The 19801-nt window shown below is 47.1% G+C and overlaps 1 protein-coding gene across 1 annotated transcript in view; it reads left to right on the top strand.

Moving 5' to 3' along the window:
* The window catches only part of TTYH2 (tweety family member 2), a 70771-nt gene that overhangs the window by 33550 nt on the left and 17420 nt on the right, over positions 1-19801 (top strand). The window contains exons 3-6 of the mRNA XM_040437151.1: positions 5200-5311; positions 9854-10074; positions 11283-11378; positions 16610-16682. Of these exons, the coding sequence (XP_040293085.1) occupies positions 5200-5311; positions 9854-10074; positions 11283-11378; positions 16610-16682 (502 nt within the window). The remainder of the gene's footprint in view (positions 1-5199; positions 5312-9853; positions 10075-11282; positions 11379-16609; positions 16683-19801) is intronic.

Raw genomic sequence — 19801 nt, 5'->3', positions numbered from 1 at the left:
CAGGACATGGCTTCTTCTTTTTTTTTTTTCATCCTTGCCTTTCAGAACTTTTTTTAATAGTTTTTTTCGCTGCTCATCATGTGGTATATATGACATTATGGCTATACCAAATGTAATATTTTTTTTTTAAGTACTTTGTGTCACCCTATTGTGAGGTATAATTTTTATTTTCTGCTGACGCAGCTGTAAGGGCCATATTTTTGCATATACATTTTTGGGAGGTGGGAAGAGCGCTTTATTTGTAGTTCGGGTTATTACAGATGTGTCCTTTTTCTATATAATACACCAATTTTAATAGGGAAAGTTTTTTTTTTAACTTTTTTTTTAAAGGTCTTATTATTATTTTACTTTAGTCACACTTGGGGAGCTGACTTTCTACAAGCATAATTGCTCATACAATACACTGTAATACTTATGTATTGCACTTTATTGTGCCTGTCGCCATTATGCTGACAGGCATCCTATGTATTAATTTTATGCACTTTTATAGCACTGACTTATTCCGCAGCGATTTACAGACATTAGCATCACACTGTCCCCAATGGGTCTCACAATCTAAGTTTTCTATAAGTATGTGTTGGAGGAAACCGTAGAACCCAGAGGAAACTCACGCAAACACGGGGAGAACATACAAATCCTACAAAGAAAAATTGTGGGGAATTGGGTCAGCACAACCTGTATGTGGTGCACATCACTATGGCGAAATACATATACAAACGAAAAATACAAATGTGATCGCACACTACATCCAGCAATTTGCCTCCATGCTGGATGAGGCATTGGTGTACATTTTGGCCAAAGCGTAGTAAGCCACTCACCACGTCAAGGTTGCCTCCATTTGAGTGGTCCCTAACACTAGTTCCTACCTGTTTATGGGCCATGACAGCCACACAAAATCCAGGGAATGCAGGTCAGCATGCACGCCAAGCACACTCTGCTTTTAACCCCGTCCGGTGCCATTACAGCTTTCATCGGATCCAGGGATGCAAGTACCAACATGCATGCTGAGCCCACTATATACTTCTCCTGGAGCCAAATGGCTACTGTTAGGTTCTATATAAGCAGTCCTGGAGGCTGGTTTTAAAGTCAGTATAAAACTGAGTCTGCTTATATAGAACCTACCAGTAGCCATTTGGCTCCAGGAGAAGTATATGGTGGGCTCAGCGTGCATGTTGGTACTTGCATCCCTGGATCCGATGAAAGCTGTAATGGCACCGGACGGGGTTAAAAGCAGAGTGTGCTTGGCGTGCATGCTGACCTGCATTCCCTGGATTTTGTGTGGCTGTCATGGCCCATAAACAGGTAGGAACTAGTGTTAGGGACCACTCAAATGGAGGCAACCTTGACGTGGTGAGTGGCTTACTACGCTTTGGCCAAAATGTACACCAATGCCTCATCCAGCATGGAGGCAAATTGCTGGATGTAGAGTGCTATCACATTTGTATTTTTCATTAACATACAAATCCTATTAGGCTCTTCCTCTGTCATGACCTAATAGCTGTAGCAGAATTTCCGACCTGGGGGTCTTTGTTAGGCTCCTGGCTGTCATAATCTAATGGCACCCTTCATCGCAGCAGGGATGATGAGGTGACAGAGGGAGCCCTCTTTCTCTGTACAACTGCATGGGCGGTGCCATCTAGGGGTTAAATGACCGGGATTGTTGGAGCAGTGTGGATGGCATGGGGCACAGCTCATATGCTGTACTGTCGCCATAATATACTATTATGGCAGTAGTTTCTATGATGTAATAGTTTGGCATTTTGTATTAAAAGGGTTCTCGAGGTTCAGGGCTGAACCCAGATATAATATATGTATGCACCTTATAATAAGACGCACCCCAGGTTCGAGAGGAGGAAAATAAGAAAAAAATATTTTTCATCAGACCTCATTTAAGATCCTCAGATCAGATCCCCATAAATATCAGGACATCAGATCAGGCATTTATACCAGGACATCACATCAGACCTCCATGTCGGTAACCCTATCAGACCTCAGATCAACCCTCAATGTCAGACCCCCATCAGACCTCAGATCAGCCCACATTGTCAAACCCCCATCAGACCTCAGATCAGCCCTCAATGTCAGAGACCCATCAGACCTCAGATCAGCCCACATTGTCAGACCTCAGATCAGCCCACATTGTCAGACCCCCATCAGATCTCAGATTAAAATAAAAACCTCCTCTTACCTGTCCTGCGCCGCGGCTCCTCTCCACCTCCGGTAGAAGTCGCGCTCTCCTGTCTTCCTGGCCTGTGCTGCTCTGACACCTCACTGCATGCAGCGTCAAATCCGGATGCTGTACGCAGTCAGGACAGTAAAGCGCCGGCCCCAGGAAGATAGACCGGGGATGGTGAGTACTACAATCGCTTGCGGAGCTTTGCTCCCGGCACCTAATGCATACTAGTGAGCGATTCCATAATAGAAGCGCTCTCTAGTAGTCACTTTATAAGACGCACAGGGAAAAAAGTGCGTCTTATAAAGAAGAAAGATACGGTATTCTTTATTATTTTACTATATATCAGTGGAGTCTTGCCATGCTGCATCACACAGGGCAAAGTCTGTGTGTTTACTGCCGGTGACTTACCAGGCTTCACATCGCCTAGCGCTGCCGGAGGTGGTTTTGGAGGTAGGTCCTATGCTACTTTGCATAGTACCCGCCTCCAAAACAACCTCCGGCAGCGCTATAGACCGCCCATCTGTGCCGGCGCAAGGAAATCCTCCAATGCTCCATTTATATATAGTAAAGGAATAAAGAAGAGCTTATATCCGGGTTCAGCCCTGAACCCAGAGAACCCCTTTAAGGATTTAAAGTGGTTTTCCCAGAGTTCAGTATTGATGACCTATTGTCAGGATAGGTCATCAATAACAGAATAGTGGGGGTCAGACTCCTGATACCCCCACCGATTAGGTGTTTAAAAAGGATGCAGCGCTCTGACAAGCACCTTGGCCTTTTCTCGGCTCACCAAACACAGCGCCGTACCTTGTATAGTGGCTGTTCTTGGTATTGCAGCTCAGCCCCATTCACGTGAATGAGACTGGGCTCCTCCTAGGCCACGTGACCAATGAAGTGGCATCTCTGCCAATCTGATATTGATGACCTCTCCTGAGGATAAGCCACCAGTATTGAACTCCCAGAAGACCTCTTTAAAGGGGTATTTACATGGCTAAGGGTATGTTATTACTTTATGACCTCTCCGATCCTGAGAATGAAGGGTCTGCAGAGCAGATTCAGTACTACCGGCCGCAGTTCCCTGCACAACCAGGTGATCGGTGGGGATATCGGAGGTCGAACACTTATCAGTCATAGTGTTGGGCTATCCTAGCAGTATACCATCACTTTTGGAAATGGGGATACCCCTTTAAATAAATCATCACATTGCAGAGATTGTGGCCCTTGGCTTTAGAGATCAGTTACGGGTGATCATATCTGGAGGGTTGTCACCACTTCTCCCTTTACATCCTCCGCCTCCTGTTATTATCAAATTTAGGTTTTGATTCACTAGTTTTACGCAAATCGTGTGAATTGCTGGGAAAAGGAACCAGTGGGATTGATTAGCGTCACTTAGAAATGACGGGCGTAGATCAGTCGGGGGGAGGGGAGGTTGGCAGAGCCTGCCAATAGGCTGTCGAGGGATCTGGTTATATAACAGGACCTCAGGGCGGTTTTCAGCAGCCTTGCCTTAAAATAGCAGCGTACGCTATCTCCCTCTATACAAAAGACTGGCTGAAGACTCAATTATTCAGACAGGCAGAGCCATCATCATCGAGGTACAGGATCAGGCACCACAAAGGGATCTAATAGGTCTCCATTATATACAGCGTGGTCACTGTGGGCCTCCAGACCATGCTCATGTCATTGCATGCACAGGTCATACCCCCTACAAGTTCTAATACACGAAAGCCACCCTGGTACCAAATGACCACGAATGGAGTTGTCTTCTGCTGGACCTCCAGGACACCATTATATCTGAACCTGGAGGATCCCTTGGTCTTCTTGGTCCATCCAACACTTTGTAGTCTAGTAGTAATCAAATATTCCCACTGGAAATCATTGTACTGAAGAGTTTGTATGGTTTGAGATTGGATTAATTTTTGAGAAACAGCGCCACCCCAGTCTAGGGGCTATGTCTGGTATTGCAGCAAGTTATGTTGGGAGGTAACCACACATAACCTATGGCACCATAGCATCATACACATGCACTGGGTCCATTGATATCCCAACATAGGGCCTGGAAGCAGAGCTGTCAGTCAACATAGCTGTCCCACCCATGCTTAGCTGCTCACCTTGTAAACTTTGGGGTCAACACAGTAGCGGCCATGTTATATTCCTGGACTCTGATAAGCGTCTGCCCACCTTTTGGACCAATGGTATATTATAAAGATATATATATATATATACAATAGATAGGGGACCCCACCACCTATCAGCAGTCCAGAGGTGCCCCGACCCACGTTCCATCATTGCCTTATTTAGCCTTCTTCATCATTGACAAGTTCTGTGCTTGCTGTGGGTGATTGAAAACATTTCGGGCCTGTTCACAACACCAAGAAGATAAGTAAGATATGTAGTGATTGTAAGGTGCACATTCAGAGGGATGGGAGGGTTGCCTCTTGGCGATTGGTTGCCTGGGAGAGTACAGAAAGAGGGATCGGTTGTCTCAACAGGATTCATTGACAGGTAGCGCTGATAGAGGGAGGGTAGAGCCCAGAATCATTACATATAAACAGACTTGTTGACTCTGTGTTTAGCTAACAAAGATATCACCCCATGGGCCCCAATATGGCTGACAGGAAGTGGCTTTGTGGGCAACAGGAAGTGGCTTTGTGGGCAACAGGAAGTGACCTTTTATGCAGCAGGAAGTGGCTTCTGCTTGTGAAGTCCTGAAGAGTCTGAGGCACAAATGGCTACAGCACAGTTGCCAACTGTCCCTAGTTTTCGGAGACAGTCCCGGCAAGTTCGGACTGTCCTGGGCCAAAAAATGGGCAGGGCTACTGTAAGCCCTGCCCTTAAGTGTCCGTTCTCAGGCACGGTTTCACTTTAAGACTTGAAATAACCAAGGCATGACCCCGATTATGTTGTCTGTGCCCGTAGTGATGGCCATATTTTCTGTGACGTGTTGTTTTAATTGGATATAGACTATATTGATAGACCCCAGGGATGAATATTGACGACCCCCCCCCCCCCCTTGTCTCTTACAGTGCTGCGATTGGCATCGGTTTCTACGGCAACAGCGAGACCAATGATGGCGTCTACCAGCTGACGTACTCCCTGGATGATGCCAATCATACCCTAGCAGGAGTGGACACTCTGGTAAGTGCCAGAAGATAAAGATGTGCGGCTCTTGGCACTGGCCGTGTATTGTGGAGAAGACATATGTGCAGCGTTTCACCATATGTCGTTGGGTAATTTTTAAAAAAAAAAAATTATTTTGTGCCCTGCGAAAATTGATCCTGGCAGCTGTGGCTGGAAACGCAGCGGAGCCCAAGCCGCACAATGGCTGAACTCACTTCCGTGAAATTCCTCTGGTCTGTGACTAATGGAGAGACAGAATCTGTTGGTGAAGCGCTGACTGGTGTGTTCAGGACCATCTGTCTGAATGAGAAGAGATGTGGGGGGGGGCGAATATAGGAGACGTTCTTAAAGGGGCTGTATGCAATTTGAAATGAAAGCTGAAACAGCGTCACTCCAGCGCATGGTCATGTCAGGTACTGCAACTCTGTCCCATTAAAGTCAGTTGAGCTGCAGTACCAGATTAGACCAACAGGCCTTAAAGAGGACCTGTTGACTAGCCTGACTTTCTGCTTTAGTATATTTGTCTTCTCTATAAAAAAAAAAAGGTTATGGAGCAGCGTTTTTTTTTTTATTATTAATTTCCTCTGCACTTTCTCCTGGAAATGTGTAATTTGACAACTAGTTGTTACCATTAGCCTTCTCAGTAGCATGTGCCTGACCGTATCAGACGGTGTAGAGACACACCCTATTGACAGAGGGTAATGGTTACTCCCAATTGTCAGTTTATTCATACATTTTCAGGAGGAATGACAGAGGAACATCTATAAAAAGATGCTCCAGAATTGTCATTTAATGGCCAATGCAAGCACACAACTCTGGAGAATTAACACACCCTTTATAAGTGAGCTGCAAGCGGATCCTTTTTTTTAATATCAAGTGTAAGGCCCCTTTCACACGGGCGGGTATTCCGCGCGGATGCCATGCGTGATGTGAACGCATTGCATCCGCACTGAATCATGACCCATTCATTTCTATGGGGCTGTGCACACGAGCAGTGATTTTCACGCATCACTTGTGCGTTGCGTGAAAATCGCAGCATGTTCTATATTCTGCGTTTTTCACGCAACGCAGGCCCCATAGAAGTGAATGGGGTTGCGTGAAAATTGCAAGCATCTGCAAGCAAGTGCGGATGTGGTGCGATTTTCACGCACGGTTGTTAGGTGACCGGGATGGAGACCCAATCATTATTATTTCCCCTTATAACATGGTTATAAGGGAAAATAATAGCATTCTGAATACAGAATGCATAGTACAATAGCGCTGGAGGGGTTAAAAAAATAAATAAAAATGTTTTAACTCACCTTAATCCACTTGTTCGCACAGCCGGCATCTCTTCTGTCTTTAACTGTGAGCAATAGGACCTTTTGATGACGTCACTACGCTCATCACATGATCCATCACCATGGTGATGGACCATGTGATGAACGCAGTGACATCATCAAAGGTCCTATTGTTTACAGTTAAAGACAGAAGAGATGCCGGCTGTGCGAACAAGTGGATTAAGGTGAGTTAAAACATTTTTTATTTATTTTTTTAACCCCTCCAGCGCTATTTTACTCTAACCATGTTATAAGGGAAAATAATACAATCTACAGAACACCGATCCCAAGCCAGAACTTCTGTGAAGAAGTTCGGGTTTGGGTACCAAACATGCGCGATTTTTCTCACGCGAGTGCAAAGCGCATTACAATGTTTTGCACTCGCACTGAAAAATCGCGCATGTTTCCGCAACGCACCCGCACCTTTTCCCACAACGCCCGTGTGAAACCAGCCTAATACAAACTCTCTAAAGATCTGAGCGATTATTGTACTATTACATAAGAGCGATATGGGATGGGTGCATGTGGGGATGGGATGGGTGCATGTGGGGATGAGATGGGTGCATGTGGGGATGAGATGGGTGCATGTGGGGATGAGATGGGTGCATGTGGGGATGAGATGGGTGCATGTGGGGATGAGATGGGTGCATGTGGGGATGAGATGGGTGCATGTGGGGATGAGATGGGTGCATGTGGGGATGAGATGGGTGCATGTGGGGATGAGATGGGTGCATGTGGGGATGAGATGGGTGCATGTGGGGATGAGATGGGTGCATGTGGGGATGAGATGGGTGCATGTGGGGATGGGATGGGATGGGTGGATGTGGGGATGGGATGGGTGGATGTGGGGATGAGATGGGTGGATGTGGGGATGAGATGGGTGGATGTGGGGATGAGATGGGTGGATGTGGGGATGAGATGGGTGGATGTGGGGATGAGATGGGTGGATGTGGGGATGAGATGGGTGGATGTGGGGATGAGATGGGTGGATGTGGGGATGAGATGGGTGGATGTGGGGATGAGGGGATGAGATGTGGGGATGAGGGGATGAGATGTGGGGATGAGGGGATGAGATGGGGGGATGTGGGGATGAGATGGGGGGATGTGGGGATGAGATGGGTGGATGTGGGGATGAGATGGGTGGATGTGGGGATGAGATGGGTGGATGTGGGGATGAGATGGGTGGATGTGGGGATGAGATGGGTGGATGTGGGGATGAGATGGGTGGATGTGGGGATGAGATGGGTGGATGTGGGGATGAGATGGGTGGATGTGGGGATGAGATGGGTGGATGTGGGGATGAGATGGGTGGATGTGGGGATGAGATGGGTGGATGTGGGGATGAGATGGGTGGATGTGGATGCGGGGATGGGATGCGGGGATGGGATGGGTGGATGTGGGGATGAGATGGGTGGATGTGGGGATGGGATGGGTGGATGTGGATGCGGGGATGGGATGCGGGGATGAGATGGGTGGATGTGGGGATGTGGGGATGAGATGGGTGGTGGATACTGTTCCATAAGTAGACACATTACAGGCTTTCACAGACTCTTAGTGGTGACTCCGGTAATTGAGTGCTGTTTGCGGCATCAGATATCACTGCTTCTTATGGGATGAGATGGCTGGATATGGGATAAGATAGGTGGATATGGGATGACATGGATGGTAGATACTCTTCTATAAGCAGACACATTAAAGGCTTTTACAGACTCTTTCAGTGTTGATATCACTGCTTCTTATGGGTTTGTCGATTTGCCTGGTAAACAGACTGCTCCCAGTACAGAGCCGCTTTATTCCCTGGATGAGGACGTGAAGTGCAGTATCCAGTGCAGAACATAATAGGTCTGCGGTGATCTCCCCACCTCTCATTTCCTCTCTCTCTCCATCCCCCACCCGCTCCCTCTCTCTATGGTGCCCGCGGCATTAACCCAACAGCTGGGCATCTTGGCTCCCTCCCCCACTGCTTTCCAGCCATCAGACTAATCCTCAACCCCTGGGGATGTTTCCTCTCTGCAGCCTGTGAATTGCCCACAGAGGAGGGAGCCAGGATATCCCAACCTCTGACAACTGTAGACCATGTAGCTGGAATATTTTAATCCGTCACCTCACATGCCAGCTGAGAGACCTCGTGGACGCCTTTTAAACAAAAGCGTTCTTTATAACCTCTCTGCGGCCTCTCATCTTGCGTTGTGCCGGATTATCGGAAGTTCTCCAGTAAAGGAAATTATAGTCCATAAATAGAGGCAAGTGCACGTGACTATATAAACTTTGTAATGAGTTTTATTACAGGGAAAGGGGCATCTTCCCATGGTTCTCCTCTCCTTCAGGCTTTCTGTGAGGAGGAGGAGGAGAGAGGAGGGGGATGCGGCTGCAGTCAAACAGCATAAAGGGATAAGGGGGGGGGGGCAGGGGTTCTGGAGGAAAGTCATATCTGATTGTCTCAGCTCCTGCATCACACGGAGCATCTGTTAGGTGTCCTTTCCACACATGGGTAGTGAATAAGGACCTGCAGGAGAATTTTGGCCCCTTTTATTGCCTTGTTGGTCAGATCCTTCTCCCTATCCATCACTATTAAAGGGGTGGGCCAGTGAATATTTATCACCTATCCGTAAGTGATAAATGTATGATGGCCGTGGTCTGACTGCCACCATCATTAGAACAGTGGTCCTCAGGTCCCCGTGTGACCACCGCCAATTCAGTGTCTATGGGACGATTGTCCAGTAAGTCCCATTAACAGTGACTGGAGCGGTGGACACGCATGAACGCTTCCGCTTCATTCATACGGGGGTCTCGTGGACTTCCGTTCTCGCGATCGGTGGGGGCGCCAGCAGTCAGACCCCCATAGATCACCTAGCCTGTGTATAGGCGATAAATGTTGTTTGTGGGCTACTCCCATTAAATTCCAAAGAACCCCTTTAATACAACCTCCAGTATTTCAGACAGAGTCCCAGCACCCTGAATGTAAGGGAGCACCATATGCTGTTCTTGGTTTACCCAGATACAGCGCCATGCATATGGTTGTGGCTGCGCCTGGTACTGCAGCTCAGTCATGAGAATGGGATTGGGCTGCAGTACCTGGCACAGCCACAACCATGTGTGGCGCTGTGCTTGGTAAACCTAAAAAATTATATTTTTGGATTATTTTGGTCGTAAAACATCGTTGTATACAGTGTATTATGTGACCGCTGAGTCTGTTCAGACCCTGCGCTGCCGTTAATGGCTCTCTCTGACTTTCCAATAGGTGTCTGGCACCAGCTTCAAGCTGAAGGAAAGCCTGGATCAGCACCTGCTGCGTCTCAATGAGATATTTGCAGAACATGGAGATTACGTCCAGACCCTACGCTTCATGCAGATCATGGCCAACAACATTGTCTCCCAGCTCTCCATGTTACCGAACTGGCACGTGACCAGCGGACAGCTTTCCCTGGCTGCCCGGCAGGCTAGCGTCATCGAGTATTACAGGTATGGGGGGATATATACGAGATATCCACAGCCCTGGGTTCAGAGGACACTAAACCAATTCTTTGTATCATGAAAAGTTCTTAAATTATGGTTTAATCCGATTGCTGTCAGTGAATTGAAACATAGTTGATATCCAGGGGCTGAAAACCCATTCAGCTCTGATACTTCTCACAGCTGAGGGTTTGCAGCAGTCTTAAAATCCTGAACACATCAGTAGCACAACTTTCTTATGCTGATAGTTTGGTACAGTGTATCAGTGCAGGTTTTTTTTTTGTCTGGCCTACGGTTTATTACACTGTGAGAACCATTAGATCTCTGGGGGTTTGGGAGTCTGGAGATGTATCACGTTGTTTCCACCCACTGAAAGCAAGCAGACTTATTGATAAAGTGAGGAATTTAAAGGGAGTCACCCTGCCTTGTAGGGCTAGCTCAGCTGAATGTACCTTTCACTTGGCAATCCATTGCTTCATTCTGGAGAAAGAGCACTTTTAATTCATATATAGACCAGGCATGCTCAACCTGCGGCCCTCCAGCTTTTGTAAAACTACAACTCCCACAATGCCCTGCTGTAGGCTGATAGCTGTAGGCTGTTTGGGCATGCTGGGAGTTGTAGTTTTGCAACAGCTGGAGGGCTGCAGGTTGAGCATGCCTGATATATACAAATGAGCAGTTAGGTGCACTGGGGGGCGGGCCCAAGCCACTCTGTGCATCTTTGCTCCTCCCACTTTTTCTGCAAGTCTGTCCCTCTCCTCCTTGATTGACAAGGTGAGACGAAATGACTATGCAGGAACCTGTTCCCGCATACAGACCCTATGGCATCTATGTCCATGAGGCTTTTTAAGCAAGGACATCCACTAAACAGCACCTAGAATCAGTCAAGGGGGCGGGGCTATATGCTGTGCCTGGCATCCAGCTGAAAAGGAGATATGGGAATAGAATTATAATGAGAATCCTGTCTGTTGGCTGCAGTCTTGTGTTGAGGGCCCTTTGGTGCTGCTCTGAGCTGTCTATCCTCCTGCATAAGGCTGCACTGATTTCAATGAGTCACAAGTTCCGCACCAGTGACCTGGAATCTGTGGGATAGGTGTGGATGCTGTACGTAAAGCTACGCCCCCTGCAGTTAGATGCAGCTCTTGCACCTTAGGTCAAACCATCTAGGCCCGGCAGCAACTGGGCACATCCATTCAGCTGTCCTCTTTGTTTTCCAGATGGCTGTCTTACCTATTCATATTCATCTTCGACCTGGTCATCTGCCTCATGACGTGTTTGGGGCTGGCCAAGCGCTCCAAGTGTCTCCTAGTCACGTAAGTACGAAACAGAACAGTGTTCATCCTGATCTCCCTGGTGCATGTATAAAATGACAGGCTTGAGGTCATTGACGTTCATGGGGTGAAGCGAGGCTGTATTTTCAGTGATTGAATAAAATGGAGAAGTAAAAGCAAAGGCAGTTCTGTGAAAAGAAACTTCATGCTTCCCTGGCCCAGGGAATGTGTCCGTAAAAAATGTGGACAGCACACGATGTGCTGTCCGCATCCGTATGTCCGTTCCGTAGCCCCGCTAAAAATACAGAGCATGTCCTATTCTTGTCCATTTTGCGGACAAGGGTAGGCATTGTCACAATGGATCCGCAAAAAAAAGGATGCCAAAAGGACGTCGTCCGTATTTTTTGCGGATCCGTGTTTTGTGGACCGCAAAAAACATACGATCGTGTGAATGTAGCCTCATAGGGGCATTTTGCGGAGCTGAATCTCCATCCAGATAAACGTTCGCCCAAAAAACGTGTTCATTATAGACTAGATGCGGGTTCTGATGTCGGTGGTACTGATGGGATTGGCGCTGCGTCATTATGACAACACTGAGCAGTGGGGCAGGAAGTGTTGTCAGGGGGACAGGGACGGAAAATCTCTTCTAATGGAAGAATTTTTCCATGAAAGCTTGTTTGGATCCAAATCAGTCATTTGGATCTAGCAATTACTTCCCATTAATAAGTTTTCTTCATTCATCTGTCACAGATAATCTGCTTGATTTCGAGAAAATCTGTCGGGGGAGGGAGAGATAAAGAGAATCGTTTATCAAAGGGATGGCGGCGACTGTAATAGAGAGATAACATCATGGTTAATTTGCGCAAACAAGTTCTTTTTATCTCTATGTACAATATTGAGTAATTGTGCTTTGTTTTATACTCCATGCACAACCAGAGCTGCATGCCAAAACTATCTGCTCGATCTCAAGAAAATCTGTAGAGGAAGGGGGAGATTAAGAGAAACATTTATCAAAGGGATGGCGGCGACTGTAATAGAGCGATAACCTCACGGTTAATTTGATCAAGAAAGTTTTTATCTCTATGTACAATATTGAGTAATTATGCTTTGTTTTATACTCCGGTCACAACCAGAGCTGCATGCAAAATTCGGCTGATTTCCTGTGTACTCCATCAGGTTGCAGATGCCCCCTGCTGGTTCAGTGTCTGTACAGAACACATACACTCTGCTATGTACAATAGACACTTTACGGTCATGCCTTTCCAAGAGTTATTTTGTCCCTGCCACATTTCTGCACCCCAAGAGAGGTGTTGTCAAGGATAAGAAATCCACAGCTGAATTTTTAAAACTTTTTTTTTTTTTTTTTTTGCAGGAACAGCACCACACCTGTCCATGGGTTGCTCTTGGTATTGCAGCTTAGCTCCATTAAAGTAAATGGGGCTGAGCTGCAATACCACATGTAGCCAGTGGACAGATGTGGCGCTGTTTCTGGAAGAAACAGCTACCTCGGTCTTCTCCTGGACTAGGCCTTTCAATGTGTTGTCTTGTTAGAGGGATGAAGTCTGAGACAGGCATAGTGGTTTCTAATTAGTGGAAAAACAGCAGTAAAAGCAGCAGAGGAGCTTGCGCGGTTTGTCCGGAATTGTTATTGTGGGCACTTCCAAGGTAATTAACAGAAGACGGACGGTCAGCGCCAATCAAGAAGTCTCTATTGTCTTCCCAGCTGCTTAAAGAGGTATTCCGGTTTTAATGAGTACATTTAATTATGTAGAGAATAGGATGTCAAATATGTTTCTAATATAAGTCTATTTAACGTTTTACTCACAGACCTTTTATTATATCCTCCTCTCCCTAAAGAAAAAAAAAAATGGTATGGCCCATTTTAAACCTGCAAAATGCATCAATAGGAGAGCTGGCTAGGACTAAACATGGTGTCAATCATGTGACCCTCACAAGTATTATGTGACCTGGCTCTCCGTTAACTGCCCAGGTACCTACCCAGTGAATAGTAGTGTATTGGATAGCTGAACATATATAATATACACAGTATTACTATCTGCAGCAGTAACCCATCATGTCTGTCAGTGTCTGTGTGTTGTATTTGTTTTTTTCCACACTAAACGTTATTAACAACATGACAACATCACCTAGAGACAGGCAGCCATTTTACAAATCACCTACAGACAGGCAGCCATATAAATATACACTGCGATGTAGTTACTGTAATAACCACAATAAAAAATCATGATTCCACCACTATATACCTATCACACGGAAGTGACCTGTGTGCTGACCCAGCACATGTATGTCATGTCACACTGCTGCTTACTGAATGTGTATGGTGTGGATACATTACACAGGGCCGATACATGGGTTATACCATTCTACTGCGTATTGGGGTCAGCCTCCTGATATAAGAAAGGTATCTATGCAGAATTTTAAGTACATGTATATTAGAAAATGGTATGATTTCCTATTATATAAACAAATAAGCTAAAAAATAAAAACTGGAATACCCCTTTAAGGAGACACGTCTACTAATGATCCTTTATGTGAGGATGATGTCTTATTGTCACATGCCCTCTCACACTTGGTGAATGCTTCACACATATGGCCTTGAAAGATAAGAAGAAGAAAAAACACAGCGGGACGCCCAATGCAGAATCACTAAGGCGTCACACGCGAAGTACGGGCATGCGGTGAATACAGTGCTCACCTATTTCAGTTGTGCTCGCCAGGCGCAACACTGGGAGAAGTGCGTGCAACAATCATGGCGGCAGCAGCCGGCTCCTGGATCGGTGAAGAGCTGATACCAACGTGCGGTGATGCAGAAAACGGATGGGAACAAAAGGCTGGAGAGGGGCGCTTGGCGGGAGGCTGGTAGAGACAGAGATCCAAATGGAAGGTTATTTGGTTGAAGAATTTTTGGGCTACGCGTTTCGTCCCTTGGCCTGATAAGAGTAGTCCAGTGCCCAAAAAATTATTGAATAAAATATCATTTCATAGGTGATTGGCTGCTCTCTGGTGAGAATGGCTGCCTTCCAGAGCTGAGGCAACATCTACGTGGGGTTTGTATGTTCTCTCGAGTTTCCGCGAATATCCCTCAGCTGGCCATACAGTTTAGATGGATATCAGTTGAACACGCCGATTTTTAGCGCACATATATTGTACCTGTCGGCGCTCTGTGCTGCCATATACTACCTTCATTGGGTATGGTATTCTCTACCTAATGTGGTGTCCAACAGAACATACCACCGTTATGTTTCTTCTCGGAGTTCTGAGTGTGGAGGGGTGACCAACACCCCTACAACATGGTATGATCCAATCCAAAAGAACACCCACGCGGAGCCATTTATTGGGAGAGAGGCGGAGCTGAGAACTTTAGGAAGATGATCTGGTGCTGCCGTCTAGAAGGATCCAACAGTGGCATCTGTAGGGGGCCCTATTGGCATGGTAGTTGAGTGGAGCAGAAGTCAGATCGGTCACAGGTTTCGGCAGTCCCCCGAACATTTGTAATGGCAGCTTCAGTTTCTTCTATCGTCCATATGCTACAGGTGTGGGTAATATGACATTGTGCATGGGCCCTATTCAACATCGCATGGCCTCTTATACAAAGGTCATTGGGCAGCAGGGGGTGACAATGATCTCAGAAGATGGCTTCTCTCAGGTCACCTACAATGTGCTTCCTGTTGAGCCATGATGGGACCATTGACCGAAATTCCAATAAAGGGGTTGTCTACGTTTAGAAAAAGATGGCTGTTGTCTTCCAGAAACAGGGCCCCACCTGTCCACGGGGTGTATTGCAGCTATTTACTGTTTTAGAGCTGAGCTGCAATACCCAACACAACCTATATAGACAGGTGTGGCACTGTTTTCTAATTCTAGATTTCCTTTCGAATGTGCCCTTAGCGGTTCTTTTTTTCTCTCCCACAGGTGAAGCGGCCTTTATGCAGTTTTCTATTGACACAGGCCTCTAATCGTGTTTATGACGCTTCTAAATTTAGAAATTAAAATGAATTATAAGAGGAGTCGTTAAGCCCACCGGCCCCGTTATGTGTGATGGTTAAATCGTTGGCCAGCAGCGCGTGCGATGATAATTGCCTTGTTATAGAGGAATCCTGGAAGCCTCTGGTGTCTCTGGGAGAACGCGCAGATAAAGGGGTTGATGGTTTCCATCTGCTCCCGGGATCCTCCTGGGAGTCTCTCATTACAAGCTCCTATGGCTTACCGCCGCCGCCTCCTGCTTTTCCTGCTGCGCCCATTGATTTCAGATATTCTTATTTGGGATGTAGAGTGAGAACCTGGAGAGAGCATCTAATGGCCGAGGAGCCAGAGATCTGCAGAGCGCATGAATAATAAAGCAGCGGCGTTGCTGCGGGGCGGACTCGGACCTCACAGACAAGAGCCGTGGGATAGACTTCCAGCCTTCATTGCCACTTACGTTTTGGATCGCAGTCGCAGATGCGTTTCGCACCACTAGACTCCTTTAAAGGGAGCTAAAAAATGTCTGCTTTCATCCCCTTTTGGCTATGGGTGGTGTGCGGTATTGCATCTTGCCTCGTTCACTTAAAGGGGTTGTCTCATCTCAGACAATGGGGGCATAAGCGAGGATATGCCTCCATTGTCTTATGCACCTATATCAGTGACGGAGCGGGGAGAACTGTGGCTGGAGGACCCCGGATTTCCCGGGCTTCATCCACCACCAAGCGCTGCTCCCATAGAAGTGAATGGGAGCGCACCGCGCATGACCGGCCACCGCTCCCATTCACTTCTATGGGCCCGACGGAAATAGCCAGGCCAGCGCTCAGCTATTTTCGGTGGCCCCATAAAAAATGAATGGAGGGCGCCCTCCCACCGCTTTCGGTGCTCCGTTCTCGATATAGGTGCGGTCTCAGCTGTGGGACCTGCAGCTATAAGACAATGGAGGCATATCCTAGCGATATGTCCCTATTGTCTGAGATGAGACAACCCCTTTAAATAGGGTTGCAGTACCACCCATGGGCAAGAGTGGCGCTGTTTAAAAAAAAAGAAAGCAGCCATGTTTTCTTCCTCTCTAAAATCTATAATTGTTCTGCCCTTGCTGTAAGTAGAATTCAGTTCTCCATGTCCTGAACTCCTGGGGCAGGGCTAGTGCTTATACCTAGCAGCTAATCTGAACAAGCAGAGCTGCAGTATAAAGCATGACTGAGCAGCATCCTGGGAAATAATGAAATAATATGTGGTATATATTAATACAGTATTTTGTTGATTTTTATTTTTTTTTTATCCCCCAGGATGTTGAGTTTTGGGCTGATAACGGTGTTATTAAGCTGGGCCTCCTTAGCCCTGGAAACGTCGGCTGCGGTGGTAAGTTAACCCTTTCTTGCCGATGCCTGGTGAATTATTTATTTTTATGAGAAATGAGTGTTGTGCATTTTGAGACAAAGCTACACTATGGCAAAAGAGCGCCGCCCCCGTTTATAGGTTGTTTATGGTATTTCAGCTTAGGCTACTTTCACACTGGCGTTTTGGCTTTCTGTTTGTGAGATCCGTTCAGGGCTCTCACGGTCCAAAACGGATCAGTTTTGCCCTAATACATTCTGAATGGAAAAGGATCCGCTCAGAATGCATCAGTTTGCCTCCTATCAGTCACCATTTCGCTCTGGAGGTGGACACCAACTGAGCCAAGTGGACGGACGGATCCGTTTTCTCTGACGCTATCTGGCACAGTAGAAAACGGATCCGTCCCCCTTTGACTATCAATGGCGTTCATGACTGATCCGTCTTGGCTATGTTACAGATAATACAAACGGATGCGTTCATGACGGATGCATGCGGTTGTATTATTGTAACTGATCCGTTTTTGCAGATCCATGACAGATCCGCCCCAAGACGCGAGTGTGAAAGTAGCCTTAGTCTTATTCACTTAAAGGGGTTGTTGCATTAAGACAACTTATCCCCTATCCACAGGAAAGGGGCAAGTGTCTGATCGGAGGGGGTCCGACTGCTAGGGGGGCTGTGCTCCCCCATTTGTATAGTGTAGCGGTCACACGCACGTGCTGCCGCTCTATGTGGCTGCCGGAGACAGACCAGCGCGTATACTCGGCTATCTCCGACAGTCCTATAAAGCTGAATGGAGCAGCAGACATGCATGCTTTTCTGCCGCTCCGTGGTAGCATGGGCCCCAGCGGTTGGACCTCTGCCAATCAGACACTTATCTCCTATCCTGTGGATAGGAGATAAGTTATCTTAATGGGGCAACCCCTTTAAACAGGGCTGAGCTGCAGTACCAGGCTCGGCCTATGGACAGTGTGGCACTGTTTCTTGAAGAAAGCCTGGTGATGAGGGGGCAGAAAAAGTCCATGGAAGTCTAGTGCTTCTCTGTTATATACGAGCATGGAGATCCAGGACGGTCATTCCGGCGCTTGCATAGACTGTATAGTAGAGGGCCTTCCTTAAAGGGGTTCTCCGACTAACTACATTTATTCCAGGTAATATAACAATTCTGGATCAATTTTTTTGCAACACTCTGTTGTATTGCTCCTCTGTTATTCCTCCTGGTTACTTATGAATAAATGGACAACCTGGCCTTACCAGTTGGAGGGGGGTGTTGGTCTACACTCTCAAACTGTCCAGTAAGTGCTGCCTTTATCAGACTGCATAGGGACACACCCCTTTAAAGAGTAGAATGGTAACACCCAGTCGTTAATTTATTCATGGATATCCAGAAGGAATAACAGAAGAGTGGTACAATGCAGAGTTCTACGCCAAAAAATGCTCCAGAATTGTTATTTCATGGGGAATACAAAGCAGGCTCGGACTGGCCCACTGGGGAGGCGGGGGATTTCTCGGTGGGCCCTCAGTCTCCTACGCCCGAGATAAGATGGAGGAGTCATTATTTCTCTTTTCTCAGGAGAGATCATTTTTGTAACCACTAGGTGGCAGTATCGCACAGTGATGCAGCCCCCTACTGGTGTACATTGTATAGGAGGCCCCACAGTATCTTCTAGACTTCTGGAGCTGCTGGCTGTGAAGGAGGAGAGAAGGTGTCTGTCTTCCTCCTGCCCTCCCTGCTGTCAGGAAACTGTGGCTGCTGGAGAGAAGGACTCCTCGTCTGCGGTGCTGGGCTGATTTCTAAGCTGTGTGACAGATGCCCCACTCTAAAAGCACCCCTAATATTGAATCTTCTCCAGTTGGCCCACTAATACCACTGCAGCTGCTCCAGGATCACGACTATTACTCTGCCTCAGGTGACCCTAATGCCTCTGCTTTAGGTGCACCCCCATAAGTGCCCCAGCTCCAGATGCCCCCTATTCTAAATGCACCACTATTACCTCTTCTCCAGTTACCCCTGCTCCAGGATCCCCACTACTACCCTGCCTCAGGTGACCCTAATGCCTCTGCTTTAGGTGCACCCCCATAAGTGCCCCAGCTCCAGATGCCCCCTATTCTAAATGCACCACTATTACCTCTTCTCCAGTTACCCCTGCTCCAGGATCCCCACTATTACCCTGCCTCAGGTGACCCTAATGCCTCTGCTTTAGGTGCACCCCCATAAGTGCCCCAGCTCCAGATGCCCCCTATTCTAAATGCACCACTATTACCTCTTCTCCAGTTACCCCTGCTCCAGGATCCCCACTACTACCCTGCCTCAGGTGACCCTAATGCCTCTGTTTCAGTTATGATCCTCCGTTTGTGCCCTTTGCTCACGTTGCTCCTCTAGCGCCTTTGCTTGGGCTTTGGTAAAGGTTGCGACCTGCAAAGAGGTTTGGACTTATGACTGAAAACTTCTGCACAGTGCGTCATATTCTCCAGTATTGACACGTATGGTTTACATGGCGGTAGTGATGATATTCCGTATTTACAGGCATCACTGCTGCCATGTAAAGAGATACTGGTGGTGGAGAAGTTAAAGGGGTTGTTCAGGTTTTCAAGTTATCCTCTCCACACCATAGGGCATAACTATATGATTAGTGGGGTCTGATTCTGCGACCTCCACTGATCCCTGGAACGGGTCCTGTTTCCCCTTTTTATTGGTGTAACAGGCCACACATATGCCCTGCTGCTCATTCTCTTTGGGTCCACTGGAATTAGCCAGCGCTGTACTCCACCATCTCCAGCGACCCCATAGAGAATGGATGGAGAGGCAGGGCGTATGCTCAACCTGCCACTCAGTCAAGAAGGGGGATCAGTGGGGGCTCCAGCGTTCAGACCCCCACGGATCACTTAGTTATCCCCAATCCTGTGGATACAGGATGACTAGAAAAGTGGACACAGGTCCTTTAACAGGCGAGCATTTCTATTTTAGTTTGACACATATTTTGGGCCAGATTTTTAATTTTTATTAAAAAATAATTTTTTTTACACCCAAAGAAAACCTTTTAAGGATAGGGAATGTGAAAAGGTGAAACTGCTATGACACGACAGGTGATAAGTGTCTGATTGGTGGGGGTCTGACTGCTGGGACCCCCATGATCAAGGGAACA

Source organism: Bufo bufo, chromosome 6 (genome assembly GCF_905171765.1).
Source record: "Bufo bufo chromosome 6, aBufBuf1.1, whole genome shotgun sequence".
Classification (NCBI taxonomy): domain Eukaryota; kingdom Metazoa; phylum Chordata; class Amphibia; order Anura; family Bufonidae; genus Bufo; species Bufo bufo.
This window is presented reverse-complemented; position numbering and strand designations above follow the sequence as displayed.